This window comes from Entelurus aequoreus, linkage group LG05, assembly GCF_033978785.1.
Source record: "Entelurus aequoreus isolate RoL-2023_Sb linkage group LG05, RoL_Eaeq_v1.1, whole genome shotgun sequence".
NCBI lineage: Eukaryota > Metazoa > Chordata > Actinopteri > Syngnathiformes > Syngnathidae > Entelurus > Entelurus aequoreus.
The window spans coordinates 46,197,245-46,218,299 of record NC_084735.1 but is presented as its reverse complement, the minus strand read 5'-3'; the positions used below and the strand labels follow the sequence as shown (position 1 = coordinate 46,218,299).

At 36.6% G+C, this 21,055-nt stretch overlaps 1 protein-coding gene across 1 annotated transcript; it reads left to right on the top strand.

Moving 5' to 3' along the window:
* The first annotated feature begins 4,490 nt into the window (after positions 1 to 4,490).
* On the top strand, positions 4,491 to 20,742 carry ca4a (carbonic anhydrase IV a). The gene is made up of 8 exons (XM_062046416.1): positions 4,491 to 4,635; positions 12,728 to 12,772; positions 12,836 to 13,000; positions 13,076 to 13,221; positions 17,223 to 17,315; positions 17,396 to 17,462; positions 17,541 to 17,704; positions 20,409 to 20,742. The coding sequence occupies exons 1-8, from the start codon at positions 4,572 to 4,574 to the stop codon at positions 20,586 to 20,588; spliced, it is 924 nt and encodes a 307-aa protein (XP_061902400.1). The 5' UTR covers positions 4,491 to 4,571; the 3' UTR covers positions 20,589 to 20,742.
* Positions 20,743 to 21,055: the final 313 nt, after the last annotated feature.

Here is a 21,055-nt window from a genome sequence, read left to right as displayed (position 1 = left end):
ACACACACACACACACACACACACACACACACACACACACACACACACACACACACGCACACACACACACACACGCACACACACACTCGCACACACACACACACACACACACACACACACACACACACACACACACACACACACACACACACACACACACACACACACACCCGCACACGCATACACACGTTCTTGTATTTGTATACATACAGATTTGTATTTATAACATTAATAATATATACATACTATGCAAATATGAAATTTTGGCAGTATTATAATAAAAGTCGTAATTTTACTTACACGCAAGTCGAAATTTTACAAGAAAATCTGAACATTTGTGCAATGTTATTATAAAAGTTGGAATTTTACTCAATAACAGTCACAATTTTATGAGAAAACTTTAAAATGTTATACTAATAATCAAAGTTTTACTTGGCAAAATTATGACAAAAGCCATAATTTTACTCAAAACATTTCACTGTTTTAGAAGAGCAACAAAAACATTGGCAATATTGTGATAAAAGTCAGAAATTGTTATGACAAATGTCACCATTTTGCATTAAAAATGTATAATGTTACATAAAAAAAGGAATAATTTCACGAGAAAATATTGCAATATTACAGAAACAGAAAGAATATGAGAAATTGTTCCCAATTTTATAAAAAAAAAAGTCGACACATTGTGAGAAAAAGACTGCTTTTAGGTATTTTTTAAAATTTGTATTTTTTTTTTTTTTTGTGTGTAATTGTTTTTGTGTCATTATTTAGCTGTAGAAGCTAACTGTTAATGGCCACTATAGTTTTAGTACCGTAGTGTATTTGTTCATCCTATGGTCACATACGGAACGTGGGTTGTCTTACGTCAGCACCGGAAGTCGTTAAATCAGCTGTTCACCTGGCGTTTTTTTTTTGGAGATGAATAGGGAAGTCCTTCTTCAGCTACTGTCTTCTTTTATCATAAATTGCTGCCTTTGCACCTGTCAATGTTTACTTTTGTATGCACATTAAATCAACAAAAAAATGATGCAATGTTTTTTCTGTATTGGCACCATGATTTCGGTCCTTCCTAACTTGTTCACTACTTTTCCTTGTTGATGTCTCAAGAAGGGTAGAAATACAAGAACACACACACACACACACGCACACACACACACACACATACACGCGCGCACACACACTCACACACACACCTTCATGCATTTATTACCTTCTTGAGGCCTCTGAAAAATGCCTACCTCTTTAGGACCACCCTTTCTAGATGTATAAAGATTTGTATTTACAACATTAATAATATATACATACTATGCAAATATAAAAAAAGCAAGAACAACTTAGAATTTGGGCAGTGTTATAATAAAAGTCGTCATTTTACTCAACGCAAGTCAACATTTTACAAGAAAAACAGAACATTTGTGCAATATTATGATAGAAGTTGGAATTTTCCTCAATAACAGTCGCAATTTTACAAGAAAAGCTTAAAGTGTTGGCAATTTATGAAAAGAGTCGTAATTTTACTCGAAAAAAATCACAATTTTACAGGAAAACTTTAAAATGTTGGCAATATTATAATAATAATCGGAATTTTACTTGGCAAAACTATGACAAAAGTCATAATTTTGACAAAAATTATGACAAATTATGACAAAAGTCATAATTTTACTCAGAAAATGTCACTATTTTACAAGAAAAACCAAAACATTGGCAATATTGTGATAAAAGTCAGAATTTTATGACAAATGTCACCATTTTGCATTAAAAAATAACAATTTTACATAAAAAAAGTAACAATTTTACGAGAAAATATTGCAATATTACAGAAACAGAAAGAATATGAGAAATTGTTCCCAATTTTATAATAAAAAAGTCGACACATTGTGAGAAAAAGACTGCTTTGAGTTAATTGTTTTATTTAATTTATTTTTTTGTTTGTAATTGGTTTTTATTCTTCATTATTTACTTCAAGTTATTACAGTATGTCTCCATATACATTTTTATTTTATTTTTTTAAATTAATTTTGGCCAAAAGGGGCGCATTTCAATTTCTTACACACACTTGTTATTACATATGTTGACCAGAGGGGGAGCACTTTTAAAACCGACACACCGTCAATGTGAAAAATCCCTCCTTTTTGGGACCACCGTAATTTTGATAGATTTCCCAACCAGGGGTGCAAATGAGACCTGTGTGAGGTCGTTAGGTGCATAAAGACACCTGTCCACACCATACAATCAGTAAGACGCAAACATTCAGCATGGCTAAGAGCAAAGAGCTGTCCAAAGACACCAGAGACAAAAGTGTACAACTCCACAAGGATGGAAAGGGCTACGGAGAAATTGCCAAGCAGCTTGGTGAGAAAAGGTCCACTGTTGGAGCAATCATTAGAAAATGGAAGATGCTAAACATGACAGTCAATCTCAATCGGAGTGGAGCCCCATGCAAGATATCACCTGGTGGGGTCTCAATGATGCTAAGAAAGGTGAGGAATCAGCCCAGGACTACACGGCAGGACTTGGTCAATGACCTGAAAAGAACTGGGACCACTGTTTCCATGGTCACTGTTGGTAATACACTAAGACGTCATGGTTTGAAATCATGCATGGCACGGAAGGTTCCCCTGCTTCAACCAGCACATGTTAAGGCCCGTCTTAAGTTTGCCAATGACCATTTGGATGATCCAGAGGAGTCATGGGAGAAAGTTTTGTGGACAGATGAGACCTAAATTGACCTTTTTGGTCATAATTCCACTATGCGTGTTTGGAGGAAGAAGAATGATGCGTACCATCCCAAGAACACCATTCCTACTGTGAAGCATGGGGGTGGTAGCATCATGCTTTGGGGGTGTTTTTCTGCTCACGGGACAGGACGACTGTACTGTATTAAGGAGAGGATGACTGCAGCCATGTATTGTGAGATTTTGGCCAAAAACCTCCTTCCCTCAGTCAGATCATTGAAGATGAGTCGTGGCTGGATCTTCCAACATGACAATGACCCAAAGCACACAGCCAGGAAAACCAAGAAGTGGCTTCGTAAGAACCACATCAAGGTTCTGGAGGGGCCTAGCCAGTCTCCAGACCTAAATCCAATTGAAAATCTTTGGAGGGAGCTGAAAGTCTATGTTACTCAGCGACAGCCAAGAGACCTGACTGATCTAGAGAAGATCCGTGTGGAGGAGTGGGCGAAAATCCCTCCTGCAGTCTGTGCAAACCTGGTGAAGAACTACAGGAAACGTTTGACCTCTGTAATTGCAAACAAAGGCTACTCTACCAAATATTAATGTTGGTGTTCAAATACTTATTTTCAGCTTTATCACACGAATAAATTGTTAAAAAATCATAGATTGTGATTTCTGGATTTTTCTTTTTAGTTTATCTCTCATACAGTGGACATGCACCTACCATGAAAATTTCAGACCCCTCCATGATTTCTAAGTGGGAGAACTTGCAAAATAGCGGGGTGTTCAAATACTTATTTTCTTGACTGTATATATATATATATATATATATATATATATATATATATATATATATATATATATATATATATATATATATATATATATATATATATATATATATATATATATATATATACAGTATATATATGTATATATATATATATATGTGTATAACATTGATGTTCATCAACATTTAACATTGTCACGTTATCGATGGGAAAATTCATTTTTAGACAATATGATTTGCCTGAGCGACTAGGAGACACCGAGAGTAACAAGCGGTAGAAAATGGATTAGAAAGGAAAGACTTCAAAAAAAATAAAATAAATAAATAAATAATAATTATTTATTAAAAAAATTTTTTTTTTTTAACTTGGGACTTTCTAACTTGGATGCTGGGGGGCCGGATCCGGCCTGCGGGCCGTAGTTTGGGGACCCCTGCCGATGACAAAGGAGTCACGGACCACAGATGGCCCCAGTGCCGCACTTTGGACAACCCAGCTGTAGAAACTAACTGTTAATGGCCACCATAGTCTTAGTACCGTAGTGTATTTGTTCATCCTATGGTCACATATGGGACGCGGGTTGTCTTACGTCAGCACCGGAAGTTGTAAAATCGGCTGTTCACCTGGCGGATTTTTTCGGGGATGAATAGGGAAGTCCTTCTTCAGCTGCCGTCTTCTTTTGTCATATATTGCTGCATTTGCACCTGTCAATGTTTACTTTTGCATGCACATTAAATCAACAAAAAAATCCTGACTTTGGAGCAATGTTCACAGACTCTAGTATTTGGCTCTCAATTAGATGCAATGGTTTTCCCGTATTAGCACCATGATTTCAGGTACTTTTCCCTGTTGATGTCTCAAGAAGGGTAGAAATACAAGAACACACACACACACACACACACACACACACACACACACACACACACACACACACACACACACACACGCACACATGCTGGGAGCCACTGAAGAAAAAAGAGGGGGCCCTCAGGGAAGATACATCCTTTATTAAGGGGGCGGGGCCTATCTCTTTCTTTCCTGATGGATATAAGTACAAGAAGACCCCCTGCAAGAATGTGACCACATTGGGGAAAAAGAAGCCTCCGCCGACATGCAGCATCTTCTGGTGATCGTCCTCCTCGCGTCCTGCTGGACCTTCTGCACTGGAGCCGGAGGTGAGAGACTTCATCCATCATTCATAATTACCGTGGATTGTTTGGACAAACACACACCCTTTTTCACACATTACACACACAGCGACAACTTGAACGATTGCAAAAAGGGGGGGGGGGGGGGGCTGTTCATGTGCATGCACCTGCCCCTCCATCACTTTGATCCCGCTGCGTGTTTCTGACACGCAGGTCCACGGATGGAGCTGTATTCTCAGGTGGATGATTGAGGACATTCTTCATTCTCTTTCCTTTTCGTGTGCGTCTGGTCGGGAGGCTGCGTGGAACCAAAAAATACAAAAAAAGGGCTCTGATTTGGTGGCAAATATTTGAGTTGATCAATAGTGTTTGCAGTGCCCTTTTAACGCTGCCGTACATGCTATGCGCGACATATCAAGATGAAAGTGTTATTAATGGACGATAAGGAGTCTGCGTGACTGCGCGGCACATTTTCATTGTCAATTTCACAGCAATAATGACGTGACTTCCACGGTAACATTTACTGCGAAATATCCTGACAGCAATTTGCTGTCACTGCAAAGCTGTGATTTCACAGTTAATTACAATACAATTGCAACCAAAAGACGCAACTTTCCCGATTGTAATTGTATAGTTTATGACTTTAACATGCATATACCGCCACCTACTGTACAGACTCTGCAAAGTAGTCTAAAGAACCCTTTCAGAGACAAATCAGTTTGAATTTCCTGTCACTTATTGGGATATTACAGAGGACTCTGATTACAGTATTTTACTGTCAAATAGCAGTTAATTGCTGTCAAATATAAGGAGAAAGTTTTGTTGTTGTTGTTGTATTCCATTCATCCATCCATTTTCTATCGCTTGTTAAAAAAGTTAAAAAGTTAAAATCCCAACGATAGTCACACACACACTAGGTGTGATGCAATTTGTCCTCTGCATTTGACCCATCCCTATGTTCACTCCCTGGGAGGTGAGGGGAGCAGTGAGTAGCAGCGGTGGCCGCGCTCGGGAACCATTTGGTGATTTAACCCCCAATTCCAACCCTTAATGCTGAGTGCCAAGCAGGCAGGTAATGGGGTTGAACTCACAACCTCACAGTCTCAGGGCAGACACTCTAACCACAAGGCCACTGAGCTTGTCCCTTTGTTACGGTAAATGTGGATTTTACTGAGAGAAAAATACTGTTAAAGGCTGTGAAATCCTGGTAAACTTTTACATTATACATGTGGAGAGCTCCATGAGAAAAGTTTGTTATCTTAAAAAGTTCATTCTTAATAAAAATGTTTATAAAAAGTTATTTATTTAAATTTGTATCGAAATGATCTAATTCATAAAATAGTCGTCCTTTGTTTATCGCTGTTAGTTGGTTCCAAATATGGCCGCCATGTACGGATCATTAATTATAAATTACATTTTACAATAATTACATTTGAAATATTTTTAACCTTTTCGTATTTTTGTATACTTTTTTAATTCAATTTGAGTTAAATTTCATGCATGTTTTGCGTTGAAACAAATTCATGAGGGAAATACATTTTTGTGCTTGCAGTATAACAATTTCAACAACATAAAAAATTAAATTTAAAGACTATTAACTTTTTTAATTTGTTCAGTTAAATTGTTTTCTATTTGTATTACTGTTATTACCTTTTTTGTATATATTAAGACCTTGCTACCTCACTTCCAACCTGGATTTGAATCCATAACACTGGATGATTTGGGGAAATCTGCTATTATATTCTTATCAGTGACGGAGCAGAAAAGAGCAAGCAATATGTTTTCAATACCATTTCACATTACTCACCCTGCCATTCATTAATTCACATTTTACATGTGCTTCTTCACAGCAGCGCATGATCAGGGTGGGGCAGCACTGGGTCCAAATATACAGTATTAAGTTCATGTAGCTTTGTGTTCTATGGTGTCTTGTGTCAGGCCATGTTTAATTTTGTCTTTGACAAAAGGGGCCAATAAATAAATAGTTGTGGGCCAAAATGGCCCCTGAGCTGGACTTTGGATATACCATAGTCTAAATTTTGAACATTCAATCAATCAATCAATGTTTATTTATATAGCCCTAAATCACAAGTGTCTCAAAGGGCTGTTCTGATGTCCTCCACTTTAGTTGCCAAAAAAGATGTAACATGCTCAATGGCCGTGTCGAGGGACGTAGCACCAAGTTCTGGGCACCCATACACGAGACTCCTAAAGGGCCTCCCATCCTACCCTAAACCCAATGTATGCCCCCCCCCCATACACACATTTAGTATGTTTTCATGTATTAAATATATATATATATATATGTCATTGATTACATCGTTTTTCCCTAATTCTCCTCTCATCAAAAACTTGTAACAGCTCTGTCTTTGAACGCACCACATTTATAGTTATGCGAAGAGATGCAAAAGTGAAACTTGCACATAACTTTCTCCTATGTAGGCACATGTAGATTTAGAGCATATTTACTTTTACCCCATCACCTCAAATTTGCTCCAAAATGTTAATGCTATGTGTGAAAGCTTAAAAAGGTGAGCTTTGATGCCATTTTGACTGTTTTGAGTTAAGTACTAGGTTTGCTTATCCAGATAGAACAAACCATTTGGTAGTTTTGACAGGGGGTGTAGGGTCTCAGGCAACGTTCCCTCTAAGGTGCGCGCCTGCGCAATGGCGCACCGCTCACGCGCCCTCAGCGCACTGCAAATTAATGCCGCGCAGGAAATCAAAAATCCCATCTGAACTTTAAACAAAATAAACACATTACAATTTATTCTGTATGATTTCACAATGCAACTCTGTGAGTGACAGGTGACAACAAGAGTGGCCCCAATGAATAAAACCATCTTTGTCAACACAGTTCAATTATCGTCTGTCGAGACACTTTACGGACAAGAATTCCATCAATCACTTTATTGAGCAAAACTGTTTGTAACCACACCAAAAACATGAGTAAAAAAAACTTGTATCTATAAAAACTGGTAATTTTCTGCCATACAAACCAGGCTTAAACCAACGTTGTCATCCGTCGTTTCAACAGAAGCCGCTCGCTCTGTCTCACCTGCACCAACACATGCACTCATGGCACTTAGCCAGTGTTGAGTTTATGGCCACAAAAAAAGTCGGACAACCCCAACGCCACACAATGTGTAAATGCCAGGTTGTAATACTGACTCCACAATCAGATGTGTGCTTATTTTACTGCCATTTATTAAGAATGTTAATCTAAGGATATTGTTCATGAAATATTGTCACTAGATTTCATAAATGCTAATAAAAAGATGTATTTTACAGACAGAAAGTTACAAGAACTAAATGTAATCTCTGAAAGGGGTAACATTTCTTTTAAAGGCAGGACCAGCAGCCAGACATACAATAGTAGCACATCGGTCATGAAAAACATGTTTTTTTGTTATTGTCATTGTAAGGAGGCAAAATCAATTATATCAGAAAATTATTTTAATAAAACATTTAAATTGTTATGTAGTCAGGTTTGGGACAGGTGTGACGCTGGTGTGGCCACAGTGTGCACGTCTGATGTTGCTCACATGTGCTCCACTGAATGCTCAGGGAGTTTGTGCGTTTCCTCACACACATGAAATATTAGAGGGAACATTGGTCTCAGGCATTCTTCATTTGATTCAAGCAACCTTATTATTGAACCTCCTTTGTATTTGCTGTATATTAACATTTATGAGGTTGTTTTTATAACTGATATATTTAAATGACAGAAAAAACAACCCCCCCCCCCCCCCCCAAAAAAAAGGCACATTTACACTTGCTGTAACCAATGATGGTGATGACCTCCAAAACGAGACTGCCATGTAAACAAAGCTGGTTGCTCTGTACTTCCCCGACCCAACGTAGCCGTTTCATTCGGGACGATTCGTAAGAGCCAAAGATTTGTGGACTGCACTGCACTTCGGCCTTGACTGTCAACTCATTAGAGCAACCTTTTACTTACTTAAGGGGGAACTGCACTTTTTTTTTCAAATTTGCCTATCGTTCACAATCATTATGAGAGACAAGACGACGATGTATTCCTTTAATGCATTCTAACTCGTAAATAAAGGTAAATAAAAGTTTGATTACAATGGAGTCAATGGGAAGTCCTCTATTCCGCCCATAAAACCCAGTAAACCCATTTACATTTCGTGACTTGAATATCAACCAAGTATTAGCGATATTGTTATTATAAGTGCTCACGCAGACACACTATTTTAAGCGGCGCCGTGGTCAGAGGGAGCTGACAGCTTGTGCTGGCTGTATTGACATCAGCGGCTGCGGTGAGCTGCTTTCACGCCTCGGAGCTCATGAAAGATAATTCTAGATCATAAATAATGACTCTCACCTTGACAGTAGAAGGATGAGGACATAATCCAGCAAATTGGTCCAATTTGGCCTCCAATTTAGACCCAGATCCTATCAGTCGGTATCCAGGTATGAGCAGATATTGTACAGTAAGTGATTGTTTATTTTTGTTGGCTCTCATGAAGTCTGCAGTGAGTAATAAGCAGTGATGTTGTTGAACGAAAAAGTGAACGCTGTGTTGCGTTTTGAAAGTAATGAGTTGCTGTATGCTTAAAATGAGCAAACTATGTATATATCAGTGGTGTGCCGGCAGGGCCAGCAAGGCCTTCTCTGCTGGCCTAACACAACCAGAAATCATGATCATGATTAAAGATACAATTATTTTTTTATTTACTTTCCCTAAATATCTAAAAGTATTCATATTCTCTTCATGTCATATTATGCTCCTTCCAGTGCTGTTGTTTTTAATTTTAGTTAGTATCCAATCAGAATTCAGTTAGCTTATGTTGCCATGCTGTACCAAATCTGCCAGACGCCTTCAGAATCAACAATGCAGGCGTCCGTGCACTGTAAGTGAATGGGGACATACAGTGATAGATAGTTGCGATAGCCAATCAGATCACGAGTTGTTGTCAGTAGCCTGTCCGAGTAGCCTGATGTTAACTAGACTCTGATTGGATATTCACTTGTCATTCCAAAGTGAGTATGCGTTCACAAGTTTCAATTTAGCAGGAAACGGGAAGTGTTGCGCCGTAGCCAGACCGAGATAACAGAGAAGGAGAACAATAAGTTGAATAGGTGGCAGATATATATTTGGAAGGCCATTTTCAAGAAGGATATTTAAAGAGAAACTACATCTTGTGAGATGATGTCGGCCAACCCCGGAAGCTAGCTCAGCTGTTCTGGCGATGAAATGCTCACCATTTCCACTCGAATAAGCCGACGACGAGGGGTACCACTGGCTTATACGGCGTCAAATAGGTCCTACAAATTTTGAGTTCAAATGTTTTATTTTTTCACTTTTAACATGTTTTTTGCAATTTTAATTTTGGCAGTACCACATAAGATATGTTTTAATTGCTGATGCGTTTTAATTGATTTTTAAATGTGCCAGAAAATAACCCGTTTTGTATACTGTTGATGTGATTCAATGCCCAGTAGGGTGTAAATGTGTTTCTGTATAGTATTTCTCCAGCAATGGTCATGTGGGGACATAAATTATGGTATTTTGAGAGGTAATCTTTGAAGTCGGACATCACTGAAGGCCTAGGTGGGAAACGCACGGCCCGCCACTGGTATATATTAAATGTTATTATAAATGTGCCCATTAGTAAATTACATATATACTTACATTATCTATTCAAAACCTTATTGGAGGTGTTAGAATTTTTAAAAAGGGCTTTATAGGTGGAATAGAGCGACTTCCATGGGCTCCATTGTAAGCAGACTATTGATCGCATATATTTACTAGTTAGAATAAATCAAAAGAAAAAGAAAAAACATGTGTTCTTCTCTTACAAAGGATTGTGAATAATAGACAAAATTCCCAAAAAAGTGCAGTCCGCCTTTAAGAAAAAGTTGTATTAACTATACTACCGAACAGGATCTCAATATCATGACATTTGATTGACGTGGGGTACAGTGGATGGGCCATTTTGCCTCAATCCGTTCCCATAAGACTTTGCGTGGGAAAAAAATGAATTTATAAGCTACAGTAGGTGGAAACTCTCTGTGTCTGAAGGCTGTCTGCCTCGTGTGTATACATGTACATATACGTATACACCGGAAGTGTTCTTTATTATTCTGCTCTCCGCCTGCTACACAACCACATCAAAGTGTGTTTGTTTTCCTTTCGTTTAACTTTTTTTTAGTTTTCTTACAGTTTCCTCGCACTCTGTTAGCTTTTGAAGTTGCTCTTCTCCATGAGAAACAATCTCTGATTGGTCTTTGCAAACAGCGATTTAATTGGCTAGGATCTAGCACATGTTATGTTTTTTAAAACATTAAGATTGTAGTTTACTTTATGGTTATGGTAGTTTGCAGTGGTGCACTGTGAATCAAATCAAATCATAAAAATGCTTACATTTGTGAATTTGTGTTATTTTTGTAAAAATATACTTATATAATAATATATAAAGCTTGTTTCACACTGAAATTATGTTACAACATTTTTTTACATCAAATTATCCTGACAATTTCATGAAATACATATGTGTGAGCAAAATGTGTGTTAAAAAATTAGTTTGTTAAAATACAGTGTTTTAAAATTCAGTATGTACAAATTCAGTATATAAAGATTATTATACACCGAATTCTTTTACAGTGAATTTTTACACACACTGAATTCTAAAGCACTCTTTTTGCTCACAAATTTTTATTGAATGAAATTGTCAGCATAATGCGTTGTAAAAAAAAAGCAGTTTACAATATCACAATGCAAAAAATTCAGTTACATAAATAAAAAAACTTTAATAATGAAGACAAATTAACCACCATATTTTGATACAGCGCTTGTATTGGATCCAATTATACACTGCAAAAAGAACTGACAAAATATAAGATAAAACATTTTTTAGGAAAAAAAATACAAAAAATGTGTGAAATTATCTGTCCATGCAGCTGATTAATTTTACTTGACAAGACATCCTACATTAAAAATTGTACATCTAGAAATTAGCAGGACTTTTAAGATAGAAATAACAATTTTATTCTCAAAACAAGCATTTTCAACTTGCAATTCTTATCGGTAGGTCGTGAGTTTAAAAAAATGGGACCATTACCTCCCTGCTTGGCACTCAGGGTTGGAAATGGGGGTTAAATCACCAAAAATGCTGCTCACTGCTCCCCTCACCTCCCAGATGCAGAAAATAATTTCACCACACCTAGTGTGTGTGTGACTATCAGTGGTATTTTAACTTTAATCAAATTTAAATTTAGCATCCTCGGGATGTTGCAGAATCTTTAAAGAAGATTTACAATGTGACGAAAATTAAAATACAGTATCTTATTCGAATAGCTATTTTCTCAATTCTAACATTTTAAAACTAGAATAGACAAAATATAGTTATTCATCCTAAAATTAATATTATGATGTAAAGTCAATGACTAAAAATAATATTTTTTTAAATATAATTTTAAATCTTGGCAAATAATTTGCCGTGTAATGTGCATGTCGTGTACAGAGCCTGCAATAAACTCACTTGTCAAGTCATCACTTTGTTAGTTGAATAAATAAACGGCAGTCATTTAGTGAGGAAAAGATCACAGCAGACGCAGATATGAATCACAATGCTACAACAGGAGCGGTTCCCCATCAATGGCAGTTTATTTTCAGCAGCCATTATTGTGCATGAACAGGAGGAAAAGGTTGACATGGCAAAGACTTCCTTCCCAAATGTTGGCTGGGAGAAGCCTTCATACAATTCCAATAACAGAGCTGCTGTTTCTTTTCAATGGCACCGAGTGTTTTTCATAAATATTTGATACGTGAGATAAAGCAGCAGATATTTGCCTCAGAGTACAGAGTCGCAACGTGCGCGCCGATTGTGAAATATTAATAAACTTCACCGTCAGTTTTGCAAGAATGGGCTTGTATAAGGTTGTTTACTCGGATAGAAAGGACATATATTTGTGACAATGATAACATATCCTGTGTGTTTAATATGTGGCAATAATAGCTGAGTTAAATAAATAAAAGAACAATTGGCTGTTTTGTCACATAAAAGACGAAATCTGCTCTTAAACTAGTGTCGCGGATGCCACCATTTCAATGAAAAATTATGATTTTAACGATTTCATGAATCTCTTCCAGACTGGTGTTATCAGTCCCAGTTCACCTGTGAGCATCAGTGCAACAGTAAGTTGAATCAAACACACGTCCTCATGTCTCCACACTAAAAGTATTGTTGTGATGTTTTAGCTCCAGACAAGTGGAACCATGCAAACGACGCATGTGCTGGAAAACAACAATCACCCATCAACATTGTCACCAGGAAGACTTTAAAAGACGAGCGTTTGACTCCTCTTCAGTTCACCAACTACCAGCAGATCTTCAGAGGCACCATCAAGAATAACGGCCACTCGGGTGAGCATATAATGTCGAGTCTGCTCAAAATAGGCGACAACTTTGGGGGTAACTCTTTGTACTCGTCCTCTCCAGTTCAGGTTGGAGTTCCTCACCTGAGCACAATCTCAGGTGGAGGTCTGACGACCACCTACAAGGCGGTCCAGTTCCACCTGCACTGGGGAAACAATGGAGAGGCGGGCTCCGAACACACCATTGATGGCGAGCAGTATCCCATGGAGGTACTTTTACACCTGATCAAATTGCTTTGCATCCTGCAATAATAATGTAAAGTAAAATACAAAAAAATACCACTTTAAATATGACTTCTACTTCGAAATTATTATTATTATTTTCCATGTCCCAACCTTAACATAACGTAATGTGAGTTTTTTTCACCTGCATCTCTGTGAGAGGCACTTCTGACATTGAGGGAAAAGTTGAATCTTAACTAAGTGTAAAAAGAAGGATGCAGAGCAAGGAAGGCTGAGTACAGGCAAGAAGTCCTTCTAATTGGAAAACACAGGTAGTGCAAAACAAATCTTGCAGCATGGAAGTGCATTGGAGACAAAACACTTGTCAAGGTACAGAGCACAATGATCCAGCACTGGCAAAGAGCAACAGGTGAAACTAAACAGGCTACATTAACTAATGGAAAATATTTCCAGGAAACAGAGCAGCAAGGGAAGGTGCAGCAGAACAAGGAATTCAAAAATAACAAGAGCACCAGGACAGGAAATGATAGAAACACAGAAAAAGATGTGAAGATGGTCACAACCGTCATATGGGATCATGACACGTTTAATGTAAGATAGCAACGTTGTCTGAGGCTCAGCCAATCAGTGGCCACAATACTGAACAGCACACTCTGATTGGTATGGTCTCATCTAACGTGGTATTGATATTTTTAGGTCATTTAGCCATTTTTGTGATTGAAAATGCTTAAGTTAGCTTACACATATACTTAAAATGAATTAATAGGTTTAAAAAAAAAAAAAAGCAATATATTGAAGCTGCAAACTTAAAAGCACGATGTGGCGAAGAAAGACTGTAGAATTATTTCATATTAGATGAATCATCCGCCCTTTTTTTCTCTTTCTATCCCCTCCTGCTCCGGCCCGGCTGCATCAAATGATTATATAAATACATTTAATAAAGTCAAATACAAATAAGGCAACAAGAGAAGTATCCTACACTTCTCTTTTGTAAAGTAAATCTGAACAGCCGATATGGGCATCTACATCAACTACATGATTTGCCTGAGAAGCTGGACAGGACAAAAGAAAAAAAAGAAAAAGAAAAAAAGATGTATCATCCGTGATCAATTGTGTGATTAATCTGCCTATTTACAAGCTTAATATACATATATATATATATATATATATATATATATATATATATATATATATATATATATATATATATATATATATATATATATATATATATATATATATATATATATATATATATATATATATTAGGGGTGTGGGGAAAAATCGTTTCGAATCGCGATTCTCACGTTGTGCGATTCAGAATCGATTCACATTTAAAAAAAATATTTTTTTTGAATGTATCAATCCAACAAAAAAATACACAGCAATACCATAACAATACAATACAATTCCAAAACCAAACCCGACCCAGCAACACTCAGAACAGCAATAAAATTAAATTAAAATAAAAACAATTTTTTTAGTCTCTTTCGCCTGTGGTTGAGACATTTTTCAAAACGGCTCACATTTCTTCCTCGATGATACAGAAAGTAAGAGGACATGTGAGCAGATGCAAGCTCTTCTTACATTAAAGATAATACGGCTTCCATTTGTCAAGACATTTACAAAAAGTTTAGATTTTTTGCCGTAATGTCTTCCCTACCGTTTTTATGTCCATCCATCTCTCTCCCGTTGGTGATTTGATTTAATCACGTAACAAGCAATTTGTGCGGGTTGCTGAGGTTTGAGTCAAGTCGACACGATCATTGTAGTCGCGCCGGTACAGGTAAGGAATTTTTGTTCAAAATCCAATGAAAAAACAGGACTGGGACAAACGGATAAAACATGGGCAGGTATGGTGTCCACGTAGCTTTCCCAAAAACAAGAAAAAGCTTACACATATACTTAGAATAAATTAATAGGTTTAAAAAAAAATATTAATTGAAGCCGCAAACTTAAAAGCACGATGTGGCGAAGAAGGACTGTAGAATTGTTTCATATTGTTGCTTCAACCGGCGTTTCCCAACATTTTATTTAGAAAAATCTACCAGCACATTTATGAACAAAAATGTCACCAAAAATCATATAGAACAAATTAATGATTAGGTTGAATTGACCCAATCTATAGACTATATACTGTTTATCTATCTTTATATCTATATACGTTTATACTATTTACTGTATATATATCTATAAATCTATATAAGGGGGTAAGGGGGCCCATTTTGTCGCGGTTTACCTGACACATGAAACGTGACAAAAATGGGGTGTGCACTATCCACATTAACCGCCATATGGCAATATAGTGTTGTCAATTCCAACGTTGACCACCGCGTCAGTTGCTATTTAGAGTGGCGCTTTCCATCATTTTCAGCAGACTGCATTGCCAAATAATTAACCCCCTTCTTCCTCTCACGTGAGATCCACCCAGGAATGGGGTCATATAAATCCGGTACGTATATGCTATATGACGCTGCTATGGCTGGAATAACAAAGGCACATGCAAACTTCACACAGAGATGCAGAAAGAGAGAAAACCTCCATCTCCTGACTGTGCGAGTCACCTTATTATGCTAATCATTTTTAAATTATTGTTGCTTAACCCTCAGAGTATAATCATCCTTTAAGATACATCTTTGCTCTATTTTTGGTCATTGGTTTGGTTGTGTTACTCTGAAAGGAATTATTTCTCCTTCTCATGTCTAATTGTAATATATCCATTTAAAATGTTTTCATATATCAATGATTCACTTGGAAAAACATTTTGTCAACTAAGTAGCTAATGGATGAAAATGTCCACAGGAAGTTAAGAGTGTACAATAGCATTTTGGATTGATACTTTTTCTACTTTTTTGCAGAAATTATTTATTAGCTGCAGTCGTCAATAAAAACAGCAAACATGTCATGTGTTTTTTAATCTACTTAATTTTAAAATTTTAAATGCAATTTTGTCAAGTTCTTTTATTCTGAACATTTTGCATCACATGAGTTATCATTAATAGTGAATGTTAAAGGGCTGAGGTTCTGGCGTAAAGATCAGGCCGAAATATCCATTTCTTTGCATTGTTACATTTTTTGTATGGTTAGATTCAAAACTTTATATAGGTGTAGTATCAAAAAAACTCATTGACTACCATTATAATTCACATTTTTAACTGTGCAGTCTTTGACGCTGTGGGAGGGAGGTGGTATGTAGTGACGTGATGATAATTCATGGAATTAGAGAAAAATGTGACCAAAATTGTCCCATTTATTAACAAACAGAAAATATGATGAATTGTACACTTTTTTTCCAAAATGATTCCCTGAAATTTGAAAATTGTGAAATTACTCTTCATTTAAAAATATTAATTACAGTATAGTTGTAGTCAATGAGGACTTTTTTGTCCCCAAGATACTACAATGCTATAAAGTTTGTAATCTGACACAGCAAAAATGAAAACAAGACATTAACATAAGTTGTATTACTCATCCTCACCACAATACCCAACCCTTTAACATTTCCTATAAGGATGATGACTCATCGACTGATGCAAATGTTTCAAAATAAAATAATGCAACTGAGATAGGCTCCAGCACCCCCAGCGACCTCAAAAGGGATAAGCGGTAGAAAATGGATGGATGGATAAAACTGACATAATTAGATCAAATGGGCAAAAATAAAACATGACGTCTGCTGTTTTTATTTAGGACTGAAGTTAATTGAGATATTTGAGCAAAAAACAAGTAGAAATAAATATGAATCAAACATGTTTCATGCACTCTTAACTCCCCGAGGAATTTGTTGTCCTTTCGCTCCTCTATGAAGTCATCCTTGGAGGGTTAAACTACTTCTTGGAATAACTGAGGCCACATCATAGTTTTAGGTCATGTGGGTTTTTGTGAACGATTCAAGTTTCTTCACTTCAGCAACATTCCTTAGATTGTACCTTTTCCCTCCACAAGTGTTGCAACGCCTTCCAGACTGATTAAGTTAAGATAGTTTTGTTGGGCGATTTGAACCAAAAAAAAGTATTTTTGTGTTGCAGCTGCACATTGTGCACATGAAGCATCATTACACCGATCTGACGACAGCACTGGCGGATCCAGAGGGAGTTGCAGTCCTGGGCTTTTTCTATGTGGTAACTATTTGAACTGTGTACTTTTTAACACACACTGTCCAAGTGGAAAGACAGCAAAGAAATGAATTTCCCACTTTCAGGTTTCCAATACTGCCAACCGAAAGTATGAGCCCATTGTCAGTGCTCTGCGAAGCATCAAAACAACAAGTAGGTGCTGACTTTTCTTCAAAATAAACAAAACCACAACAGCATGGCAGAAGATTTAATGTTGTTGTCTCTTCTCAGACGGCAACACATCGCTGCCTCCCGCCTCCTTGGCACAGTTCATTCCACCTGAACAGAACCTGACCACCTTTTACCGCTACAAGGGCTCCCTGACCACACCAGGCTGCACCGAGGCCGTGATCTGGACATTGTTCGAGAACCCCATCCCTATGAGTTTTGATCAGGTTGGGCATATTAATAAATGTGGTTTATTAGAGATCTGCATAACAATCTACTGAACAGAGTCCACCATACAGTCAGCATTTGCTTTTCAAAATATGGTAAATTTCTCAGGAAGATGGCTAAAAATAAGGGATTTTTTATTTCATCACAAATTGCCATTAAATAAATAAAATAATGTATTCCCATCTGTATTTCAATCCATTTCTATTTAATTAAGTGTCACTAACCACAGCGTCATTCACTCCAATCTGCCTAATATATATATATATATATATATATATATATATATATATATATATATATATATATATATATATATATATATATATATATATATATATATATATATATATATATACACACATATGTATATACTGTGTATATATATATATATATATATATATATATATATATATATATATATATACAGTATATACATATGTGTGTATATATATATATATATATATATATATATATATATATATATATATATACAGTATATATATATATGTATGTATATATATATATATATATATATATATATATATATATACACACATATGTATATACTGTATATATATATATATATATATATATATATATATATATATATATATATATATATATATATATATATATATATATATATATATATATATATATATATATATATATATATAAAATGTCTCAACCACAAGCGAAAGAGCCTAAAAAAATGTTTTAATTTTAAATTATGCAATATAACAGGTTTTCTCAGAAGGAAATTTTATGGCATACATTTGATATTTTATATATATATATTTATATATATATATATATATATATATATATATATATATATATATATATATATATATATATATATATATATATATATATATATATATATATATATATATATATATATATATATATATATATATATATATATATATATATATATATATATATATATAGCTCCTGGTTTGTCCTTTCTTTCTGCTGCTCGATCGCCGTTTTCTGCTGCATATTTCACTACGTCCAGCTTGTAATCGGCAGAATATGATTTCCTTTTCGGTGCCTTTTTTGTTCAGCCCTTCTCAGTTTTTATAAGTTACCGCCAATGTTGAAATGGTCCATTTTAATAGCTACGGACATAGCAGCAGTTAGCATCCCATGACCCACAATGCACTTCTGCCACGACCCGCCCCCGCCAAATTCTTTTTGGTTGGCGTGTGTGTGACGATTGCTGACATTTTCTTCGTCTCTTACGCGAATGAGATAAATATTATTTTTTGATATTTTATGGTAATGTGTTAATAATTTCACACATAAGTCGCTCCGGAGTATATGTCGCAACCCCGACCAAACTATGAAAAAACTATGATTTATAATCCGAAAAATACGGTATGGTGTCCACGTAGCTTTCCCAAAAACAAGAAAAATAGACCAGTTCTAGACTAGATCTGACCAATCTAAGTCTAACCAATCTAACCAATATAAATCTAAGACTAGATCTAACCGATATAAATCTAAAACTAGATCTGACCAATATAAGTCTAAGACTAGATCTGACCAATATAAATCTCAAACTAGATCTGACCAATCTTAGTCTAAGACTAGATCTGACCAATATACATCTAAGACTAGATCTGACCAATATAAGTCAAAGACTAGATCTGACCAATATAAATCTAAGACTAAATCTGACCAATATAAGTGTAAGACTAGATCTGACCAAGATAAGTCTAAGACTAGATCTGACCAATCTAAGTCTAAGACTAGATCTGACTAATATAAGTCTAAGACTAGATCTGACCAATATAAGTCTAAGACTAGATCTGACCAATCTAAGTCTAAGACTAGATCTGGCCAATATAAGTCTAAGACTAGATTTGACCAATATAAGTCTAAGACTAGACCTGACCAATATAAGTCCAAGACTAGATCTGACCAATCTAAGTCTAAGACTAGATCTGACCAATATAAGTCTAAGACTAGATTTGACCAATATAAGTCTAAGACTAGATCTGACCAATCTAAGTCTAAGACTAGATCTGGCCAATATAAGTCTAAGACTAGATTTGACCAATATAAGTCTAAGACTAGATCTGACCAATATAAGTCCAAGACTAGATCTGACCAATCTAAGTCTAAGACTAGATCTGACCAATATAAGTCTAAGACTAGATCTGACCAATATAAGTCCAAGACTAGATCTGACCAATCTAAGTCCAAGACTAGATCTGACCAATATAAGTCTAAGACTAGATCTGACCAATATAAGTCCAAGACTAGATCTGACCAATCTAAGTCTAAGACTAGATCTGACCAATATAGTCTAAGACTAGATCTGACCAATCTAAGTCTATGAGCATGAACTGATTAAGCTTACTTGGATGAGAGGCGAAACGTCTTCTAAGACAAACCAAACAGTCCGCTTGCCATCGATTGACTGACCTGAGAATACAAGGACCTGGATGAATAAGAAAATGTATACACATGTAGTGGGTTGTTCCAGACAAGAAAAATAGAATGTATTTGTAATTGGATCGAAGAGAACATTTATGGTTTTCAGTAAATAGTAACAATAGTGTAATTAGTCACGGTCTGAGCACGGAGCCTTGTGGAACTCCATTATTCCCTTTTTCAATATTCAATTGTATTTTTCATTGCTGCACTAAAGTATTTTCCCCAAATGCTGACTTTCAATTTTTTTTCTTTCAGCTGCGGGCATTTTCTGAGCTCAAGTTCCATGACGGCAAGCCCATGGTGGGGACCTTCAGGCCGGTGCAGCCCCTGAACGGCCGCCCGGTGTTCCGATCAGGCGGCGCGGCGGTTCTGTTCAGCTCCGCCCTCCTCGTGGCTGCCCTGGCTACGGCCCTGGGACTGTCCCAGCCTAACTAGATGCGAGTCTCCTATGCTGCACCGCCACACCCGTGAACACACGATCATCATTCCCAAGTTTGTCACACCATCACCGCATGGTTTCCAAAATTCAGGCATGGCCCACCAAACCCCCCTCCCCTTATGACACACATGACAAAGGTGTTCAAAGAACGTCTTCGAGGTGCTCTAAGGGTTTTGCCGGCATGCACGCATGCATAGTGAATCAGTAGATCGTACATCCGCCTTATGAATGTGCCATGAAGCAGTGACCACTGCATTCAGACCCCAGCCTCTTCCTGATGTTTCCCCGTGTCATCATAAACGCCGACACGCTCACACAAACACGTCTTCGTGCACTTTAGAGCTCACTCATCCACCTTGAACAATGTCAGTCAAATTTAGTCCCCGCTAATATCAGTGCTCCGGTCTCATGACGAGGGGCACGTGAGGCCTCATTCTCCTTCCGTGGCACAAGAGACCAGCGT

Excerpts from the sequence above, each read along its gene's own strand:
- ca4a (XM_062046416.1), top strand. The coding sequence starts at position 4,572 with ATGCAGCATCTTCTGGTGATCGTCCTCCTCGCGTCCTGCTGGACCTTC. Across the intron at positions 4,636-12,727 it reads CTTCTGCACTGGAGCCGGAG|ACTGGTGTTATCAGTCCCAG; the intron begins GTGAGAGACTTC and ends AATCTCTTCCAG. Across the intron at positions 17,705-20,408 it reads TCCCTATGAGTTTTGATCAG|CTGCGGGCATTTTCTGAGCT; the intron begins GTTGGGCATATT and ends TTTTTCTTTCAG.